At 38.4% G+C, this 9,890-nt stretch overlaps 1 protein-coding gene across 1 annotated transcript in view; it reads left to right on the top strand.

The window, feature by feature from the left end:
* Positions 1-6,154: 6,154 nt before the first annotated feature.
* Positions 6,155-9,890, top strand: part of LOC110459042 (cell wall protein DAN4-like) — a 33,292-nt gene continuing 29,556 nt past the window's right edge. Inside the window, exon 1 of the mRNA XM_021511075.1 lies at positions 6,155-6,258. Within this exon, the coding sequence (XP_021366750.1) occupies positions 6,155-6,258 (104 nt within the window). The remainder of the gene's footprint in view (positions 6,259-9,890) is intronic.

Below are 9,890 nucleotides of genomic sequence, written 5' to 3'. Positions count from 1 at the left end.
TGGCGTAGAAAATATGCCCCGGAAAAACATTTTTCGAAAGTTAAGGTGAAAGGTCAAGTCATAGGTCAGTAACCTCATTCATGCACTCTGTACTCCGCCAACCTAAGATGTCATTGTACACCGAATCTGGTTAATCCAGATGAAATATATGAAAGATATGCCCCGGACAAACTTTTTCAAAAGTTAGGTTAAAGGTCAAAGAATAGGTCACAGTGAGGACAGACAACAGAGTACAAACCTTAAGCCACCCCCCCTCCCCCTTCCCGATAACCGGTTGGTTATAAAAATAATCAAATATTTTTTAATAAATTCGGCGGTGAGCCATTTACGTCAAAGTCAATGTCTTTGTGTTGTTATTTTGTAAAATTAGTTTGGTTCGATTGGGAACTGTAAACATACTTGTTATAGCAAATAATTACACATGATGAATAATATAATATTTTCGTGAAGGAAAGTGTTGAACCTGACATCTGAGAAGTTATGTAAGAAATAACTATACTGCTAAAATAAGTATGTTTACGGGGTCTCGGGATCATTTGGTTCTGCGGAGTAATGAGTTATTAAGTAGAATTGAAAAGATACTACACAATTGACAACGTGAGCTAATCTTTCATGATCTTCATCTATTTTGTCTGCCTTCACGTTTAATTGAGTGTTTAGGAGCAGTCAGAATCAGGAATAGAAGTGATCTTTCTGTATTAACGTGTACACGATTCTTTTCAATTCTTCTAATTAATTCACGGAAATACACACTCGGCAAAGGGAGGTAATCAAGCATGCAGTGCTGAATCAAGATGGCGATCCTGTACATACTGAAAATAGAAGACCATAAGTAGCGATATTCAAGATAACGAGAAATCTAACGAGAGATTGATTCGCAAACATTACCACTGGTGAAATGTGCCTGTTCATTGAAATCAGTCTTATTGGACACCCTGTGGAATCCGACACATTGGCTGAATAACTCAGTGTGTCAAAATACACAGGTTTTATTTTGCATTTGTTATATAACAAGAATTCCATAGAACATGTTTTGCCTCTTTGGCCACAAATAGTAAAATGAGAATCGGAACAAAACACAAAACTTATAGCTGGACCAGATTACATGTCACTGATTAGGATCCATGTATACAGCAGTAAAATGTACATGTACTTATGTAGATGCATTTACAGTGGAAATTTAGTTGGACTAGGAAAGATACTTTTAAATATATTAGCTGAATGCAAAACTTACATTTTAAAGTGTCTATTACAAAAGTCTAGTTTGTATAATCGTCGTTTAAGTATCTAAAACAATCAACCAGATATCTGGTACTACTCTCGTACTTTTGTAGAAAAAAAGCTGAACAGTTCAATATATACGTGCTGAAAGTTAAAAACATTGTTTTCATTTTCTGTACAGTACAGACAGAACTTTTAATGCTATTACTCGGGTGGTCTGTAAAATTAGACACGCCCTCTAGATCTTTACCAATATCATCAGCAACTGTAGGGAAAAAATCATTCAAAACATCACACACTTCACTCTGTTTGGATACAATGCATTCGTTTTCTTCTAAAATAATTTTCAGGTCATTTGTAAGATAAAAAGGGTTTAAATCTTTAGATGTCCCATGTGCGAAGCCTAACTTAACGTTAGGCCTAATTACCATTCACCAACAACATTTCTGGCCGAGGTATGCCGAGTTAGGTTATGCAGGTCTATGTAAACAGTGGCGGTTCCAGAGGGTTTTTTGGGCTAACAGGAAACCCCCTACCCTGAATATGTATTTTCACCATTTTCCTCAATTTTTCCCCACATGGAAACCCCCCCAGGAAATTTGGAAACCCCCCAGATAGGTGTCTGGATCCGCCACTGGTAAATGTCTGGTTAAAATCAAGGATGGTAGGACTTGGTTCTGACGAAACCATGGACGCACAGAATGTATTCCGGATTATGTCAGCTGTCGTTCGTTTTTAATAAATGATAACCATGTCATATTTCCGGTGTGATGTTTTTGACTTGTTTCGTTTGATATGGAGGTAGGTTTAAATGACATTTGTTTAGAAACTAAAATGGTAATAGAAAATTTCGATATATGAATGCACATTTCACATAACAAATGAATCATCTAGTCTGATGCTCGCAGAACAAACAGCACAGCCGTGATCGCCTCACACGGTCGTCTGCACAGAAAACTGCATACCACGTGCACCTCTGGTGTTGTCGCAGATGAGTTCATCTGTTAATTGGGTCACTGAAAAACGAAGGAATACATATTATATCACAGTAACATAATTTGACTACGTTGGAAGCAATGCTCAACAGACCTGCTGCTGCAAACACAGTGTAGGCAATCACGTGACTTAAGTTGGTGAATCCACGAATTTTGAGCCGATTGGACATCTAACGTTGTGTGCCACAAAGCCGATTTTGACCCGATGTAGATGCTCCGAAAATAGACACCTTTTTATTCTTTTCGAAAGTTATTGTTATTGAAACTCTATCTAGATTTGATGAATCTGTTAACTTTGGTTTATATTTTCGTCTTTAAAAACAGAAATTATATCTAGATTTGATGAATCTGTAATTTTTGGTTTATAATATGAAAAGGCAAAGCCTCATAAGAACGTAGCATTTGCTGATCTCTGATATTTACTGATTCAGAATACAACTTTTAGAATGTGATAAGATAAACTTTATTTGAAGTCGGCTAGTCGAGGAATAACAATAAAACACAAGCTCTAATGAGATTAAGACAGACATAACAATAGGGAGACATGGGCTGCCCTTTTTTTTTTTTTTTTATTAAAGTCCGTTCAAGGAAGTATGGCAGCACATCCATTTTGAACTATTCCTGTCGGAAGATCGGATGGCAGAACGAGCCCGCTATGGGGCATTGCCAGGGTGGGGGGGTTTCCTGAAGCCCCAAAAAACTCTTTCGATCCGCCACTGGGCAAGTTCGGATGGGCATTCGGTTAAGTTTGGCCCCCATTGGAATCAGCTTAATTATGCCATCATAAAGCATGCACCGTCAGATTTTACCGCCAATTTTACGACTTTTTATGTGTTAACTACATAGGCCGACCTTGCCACAGTATTCATTAGTCGAACCTGCATGTTCAGGCCACAATTGATATTTCAATAAATTCTTATCGTACAGCAATATGGTAGTGAGTGATTGGCTTGGATTTTATGTATTATTATTTGAAGCTGGGCTTGGATTTTATGTATTATTATTTGAAGCTGTCAGTGTGTTACAGGTTTGACTGTAAAAAAGTAGCAATTCTGTTTCAAAAAATTTGCATATAACTAGAAGCGAGATCATGATTTTCTTTCGACCCTCTCAAAAGTAATTTTTTCCTAATAAGTCGTTTTACATTAGAGTTTTCCTTGCCATTTTTTCGTTGTTGAATGCCCAACCAACAAAACTGCTAAGATAATTAAAGTTGTAAATATTAGCTCAAAAACAAAAAATATCAGGGTTGGCCTAACTTGCCCCGGTCTTCCATATGTAGACTTTTTATATCATTGATGATTGGTAAAAATGTATTCACAATATGTGCGCTCGTCTTCACCAAGATGACCAGATTCTATCCCGGTCACCTGCCCGACCACGCGGGTTTTCTCCTGATACTCCAGCTCCCTCCCAAGAATTAAACCCTCTGCGTTCTTCTGTCAGGGCACAAAAAGAATGATTGAGATAAGTTAGGGGGGGGGGGGGGGGGGGGGAGGTTGAATGTTTGGTAATTGCTTATTTAGTAAAAAAAGTGCATTATACATATTTGACGATTAGTCTTAAGTAAATGTATAGAGATATTAATTAAAATAATGAAATTAAAAAAAGAAAACATTGTAATACTTTGATGTAACTGAAAACTGAAATTGTCTGTATGTCGATATGTAGTCTCCATTACTGTTCCATCCTGAAATACCGGATTGAATTTCAAATTTTGTGACTGTAACCGAGGTTTGACAGGTAATGATGCCAAATAAAATTACAGTTTCTGTCTGTAATTAGTTATAAATCCGCACGCATTGTGAAAAAGTAATATGTTACTGGAAAAGGGCGTTGTACTTGGGTTGGTTGTCTGGAAAATTATTTTTAATTTCGTCATAAATGCATTTTCCATTGCTTCTTTTAATTATTAGTGGTGATGCATAAATAATATAAAGACTAGATCCAGACTTTCAAAACTGTTAATTATTTCGTTCATATTCTCATTAAATGATCTCTATTTGAAGATATCTCCCGGTAGAAACATCAACGGAACCAGGTTGATGACAAAAAAGATCTTCAGAAAATATCCGCATTTTTATACGCCCGTCAAATTTGACGGGAGTATTATGGTATATTATTGCATATGGTAAAAATGCGGAATTGCCTTTCGTTACTTCACTTGTATTCGTTTCGTATAATACATACATCCGCATTTTGTATCAACCGAAACCGCCATATTTGAAAGCTAGTAAAATGAAGCTAGCAGAGTGTTTTTCGTGATAAATTATTATTAACATGCTATGTTATAGTGTTTGGAGCATTCAAATGGGGGTAATTAATACCTAAACTGTGAGTACACCTAGTACACATCGAGTTTTGAGTCAAAACAGAGATATAATTGAATCCTTCCTTCCGCCTAGATTTCAGAAACAGGTTTTTTCTCATCATGCAGTCGGCACAATTACATCAGATAATAAATTGACTGGCCTCTTATGTTACACGAATAGGTCATTTAAACCGATATTCGATTATCGATTGATTATTGAGTTCCGATTATCGATCTTGAATATTTGACCGATTCCCAGCACTACTGTTAGTATCACATGTGATAGACTTTTTCATTCAGAATGTATATTATTTTTTATCAAATAAACAAGTAAGAAAACATAAAGATTGTATTCACGATATTCATTTATGGGTTGCAACACAATTGTCTTTACTTCAAGGATACACTTTCTGTTCCCCCACTGGACGTCTACTTCCGGATGGAAAAAGTAAAAAGCAATGTGTAGCAATTTTAAGGGGAAGCAACTCTGTTTACGCACGCATGTGTTACCATTAAAGAGCTTTGCTCGAGCGCCTTACGCACCTGAGAGCCGCGCTCTTATAATTTACGTCTTTAACTACAGAAAAAATAACATATATCAACGCGGCCGGTACCGTTATTTATTGTGGTGATTACCTTGATCATGTTTCTCAAAAAGTTAGGACACTGCGAGGGAGTGAAGCAAGAATAACATCAGAAATAAATACCAGTTACAATAATACCAAAGTGTAGACTGAATTGACTGAATCACTCCTCATTCAGAGTTTAACTCTGGTAGAGCTATAGACTCAGAGGTGCGCTGCGGGTAAGGCTAAAAAAACCAAGGGGCATTATTTACAATAAAAGTTAAAAACATCACTATTGCTTAGTTGCATGTGTGGGTTAGCTGGCTCATGGTGTAGGCGTCTAGCTTCACCTTGAAGGACTCTAATGGTGGTAAAAACAAGGCAACCACTGATGGTAGTCTATTCCTGTCTCCTGTTGTCCTAGGATAGAAGGAGTAACGATATGCATCTATCCTGGTGTGCGGTAGACAGAACGTATGGCTCCCTCTGGTCCTTTGATCACTTGTGGTCAAATACAGGTCTGCTGGAACAGCCACCAGTGTATGTTGGATTTTGAACAGAAGAACTAGCCTGATCTTAAGCCGTCTGATCTGTAATGTCTCCCAGTGAAGATCTTGAATCATCTGGGTTACGCTACCTGGATGTCGGTCTTGGTAGTTCCTGGTGACAAGTTGCATGGATATGCTTGGAAGTCCAGCAGGGGTCCCATGCTGAACAGGCATATTCACGGTAGGTCGTACAGGCCTTTGATATGCTTGGAAGTCCAGGGGCGCCATGCTGAACAGGCATATTCACGGTAGGTCGTACATGCCCTTGATATGCTGCAGCCCTAGCTGATGTCCGGCAACCCATCATGTTTCTCCTGATGAAACCCAGCGTCCTATTTGCCTTGGATGTTACATTATTGATGTGTTTGTCCCATCGAAGATCTTTGCTAATGGTTACTCCCAGGTATTTTGTAGAGTCAACCACATAAAGTATGTGTCCATGTATGGTGTAGTTTGCGGTGATGGTATTTCGCTTGTTGGTTATCTGTATAACCACACACTTCTCTGGGTGAAATGCCATCTGCCATTCCTCCTCCCATTGAACATCCAGGTCCTTTTGTAGGCTGTCCCTGTCCTGCGCTGCGGACTGTAAAGGAGGCAATCATCCGCAAACAGGCGTGCAACAAATGTTGTCCTCTCTGGCAGATCATTAATGTAGAGGAGAGATAGCAGAGGTTCGAGCACTGTCCCCTGGGGTACTCCGGAGAGTACAGGCGCTGTCGATGACTTGTGGCCCTCCAGGAGCACTTGCTGAGTCCTGCTCTAAATCCACATGTGATATTACAAGGTGATAGACATAACATAAAAGCGAACTGACATTGGTCTGAATCATTGGGAACCTCAATACTAAAATGTCTTCCAATGTTTTACTTCACTTACAATTGGTGTGGACTTGTGATAATGAACAAACATGACGCTGCTAAATAAGTTACATTGAATGTGTGTATACACTGTCCATTTCCATTCAGTGGACTTTGTTCAGTTACAGTCTTCTACTTAACATCGCAGAAATAATGAGACCAACTTAATGCTGAATCCATTTATTTTAGTGGTCATTTCGATCTAACAACGTTTATGATGCAGTGACCAAACATTTTGGCTCTAGACTTGTATGTCTTAAAACAACATCTGTAGTATGCAGCCTATATTTGTTGTAACTTTATGAAGTAATGAATTTACCCATCTCAATATTCTGAAATGACGAAATTCCAAGATTCCAAATTTCCAATGTCATTCCGCTTTGTGACATCATGGCTATAATGATGACGTCACTCACTAATTCCATTCATGCAACATGTTTAGTGTTCCCCAATCTCGAGAGCTGGTATCGCATAAGTATAAGGTTGAACGTTTAATGTTTTAGGTACAGTTACACGATTAACAGTACAAACTAATGTATATATCCAGGACAAATTCTCAATTACAATCAACAAACCAATAAATATACAACAATATTCAGATCATACATCACCCTATAGCTGTACACTACACTATACTTATACTCGGACAAACCGCAGATTACACGTTTTTTTTTAGCCTTGAAAATGCCTTTTTTGCGGGCTACATGACAACATGAGAATTATGTCTTTCATTTTTTCTTGATTGCACATAAATGCCAGATGTACATAAATAAAGAAACAAAAAAAAATATTGTACAATTTTATTACTAGAAACAACTCAAAATCCAATCAAAGTTGAATGTAAGACACTATATCATATACACTTAGGTGTTTTATTTTGACCATACAGAGATAGATGGACCGGTTCATACTGTAATTCCTCCAGGAAAATTAACCGAATGAGCTATTTGTTAACAATTTTTATGAATGATATATTTAAGCCTAATGCGGCTATCCAGGTGTGGGTAGTATGTGGTACAGTAAAACCCTGTTGTAATGCTTACTTTACGGACGTTCTGGTTGTTGCACATAAACGAACAGGACCCAGGCTGAGCTTGATCTCGATTCTGATTGCTGCCTTAGCTCACAGTGAGACAATTCGCAGATATAAACCCAACTCACACCCATTGAAGTTGTCGCAGACTATGACATTACCAAAACTGTCACCACACACACAAACTCGCACAATGATGACGGCGATAACATTTTGAATTTTGTTCAGTCGATCGGACCATGGATTTGGATTAGAAGTCTGTGATCGGACAAAACACGGCAAGACAAGCGACCATCGGTGATTCTTTCCAGCATCACATTTAGTGTGTTACATTGACAGGTTATGTAAGTACATTCTTGTACTGTGATGTAAAATTCTGCATTGACAATGTCGGGATATCACTGCATTAATTAAACATAGATCTATATCGTGATTATGTTTTGCATGCTCAATAATTTGATATATTAAATTACAATTTAAAAAAAAATCATTCTGAACTTCATTATTATCTTTTTAAAGGATAAGTTCAGTTGGTGTGTGAACACTTGGGTTCAAAATGTAAACCTGATATACTGCCAAACTTGGTATACCGCCAAAATCACGGAGGACAGAATGTGGCGGTATAACAAGTTTTTACTGTATATAGAATATGGTCGCCATCTCGTATCCTGTTCAATTGAACTCCCTGTTAGCTCACTTGGAATAGCGAAAGACTCGGGAGCCTGGTTCCTTTCCCGGTGGAGGCACACCTTTGATTATAGGCTTATATGCCTGGTGACGTCAACTATGAAATGGTAATGTCATAATTTCATAAAAAATAAAATCATCTGTGAAATGAAATGATGATGTCATGAGTACATGTATATTAGCACACCAATGAACTTGTGCCACAATACCCCTAGTACTGATCCCTAGGGTTCTTGTAAAGTACTGACCACTGAGTGTTGAACCAAAATTGGTACAAGTCCAGTAATGACCACTAGCATGGAATTAGATTAGAGAGATATTATCTAAGTCTGTGCCACTAGGTATAGAACCAGCTAGAGTCTGTTACAATTGATTCAAGAACTGACCACTAGGTGTAAGACCAGAGACTGTTACAAGTCCAGTACTGACCACTAGGTATAGAAAAAGAGTCTGTTTTAAGTCCAGTTCTGACCCCTAGGTGTAGAACCAGCGACTGTTACAAATCCAGAACTGACCACTATGTTTAGAACAAGAATCTGTTAAAAGTGTTAAAAGTCCAGTTTGACCAGTAGGTAAAGAGCCAGAGACTTACAATTCCAGTACTGACCACTAGGTATAGAACCAGAGTCTGTTATTAGTCCAGTATGAACCGCTAGGTGTAGAACCAGAAACTGTAACAATTGCAGTACTGACCCCTAGGTGTAGACCCAGAGACATGATTGATTAATTGATTGATAGGTTTTACGTCCACTTCACTACCGAGTAGTTCGGTTATCCAGCAGACGAAGAAAAGGCGGGAAAATGAGTGGAAGGGATCAAGTATGTAGTGAAGGGATAGAAGAGGGAGACAGAGGAGAGAAGGAGCCGCCTGTCCTATATGTATTTACTGTATAAGTCTAGTTTTTGTAAGACGGCTCCTAGGTCTAATGTTGCCTTACCCTAACACTAGTCGTGTAGCAGCACCAAGTCCGCACCAGTAGTGAGGTAGAAAGCCGCCAACATTAACACCAGCTCCTAACTATTCTATAAATTTGGTTTGTATAATATATAATTTTAAAGTCCTTCTAAATGTCTTAATAAAGATCTAGACCCTAGTAATAATGCTTACCCTATCCTCTGTGCTGGCATGTACGCACTCACTCTTTTTAGAAAAACTAAAAGGGATCTTTTTCGTGGGAGATTGGACAGTTCTCACATGGGCCACCATTTATAGTCCCATCCGACCAGAGACATATATTACAGAGATTAGCAACTCGCGCAGATCTCGCAAAAACACACATGCTCATATTGTTCAGGCAGTGGAATATGATACGCCGCGAGACTTGGGTTGCGGCTGCACAATCACGTGGAACCCGGTGTCATGCATAAAAAGTACCCCCCTACCAAAAAGTATCCGGATACTTTTTATACCTGCATAAAATGTACCCCCCCTGCATAAAAAGTACCCCCCTTGTGATAAAAAAAATATTTAACTATTTTCAAACCAATTGAGTTCAGAATTTGATCAGGATGTAACAGTTGAATATTTATCCACCCCTACCCAAACAATCCCCACCCCCGGGGCCAGGAAATGATGCCAAAATATTTTTTAAACACTGGTTTGGAGAGTCATGAAGAAACATTTACAGTTATGTTATAGTCATTACCCAACCTATATTCAATTCCCCAC

This window comes from Mizuhopecten yessoensis, unplaced genomic scaffold (genome assembly GCF_002113885.1).
Source record: "Mizuhopecten yessoensis strain PY_sf001 unplaced genomic scaffold, ASM211388v2 scaffold9957, whole genome shotgun sequence".
NCBI classification, from domain to species: domain Eukaryota; kingdom Metazoa; phylum Mollusca; class Bivalvia; order Pectinida; family Pectinidae; genus Mizuhopecten; species Mizuhopecten yessoensis.
The sequence above is the reverse complement of the archived record's forward strand: the minus strand, read 5'-3'. Positions and strand labels throughout refer to the sequence as shown.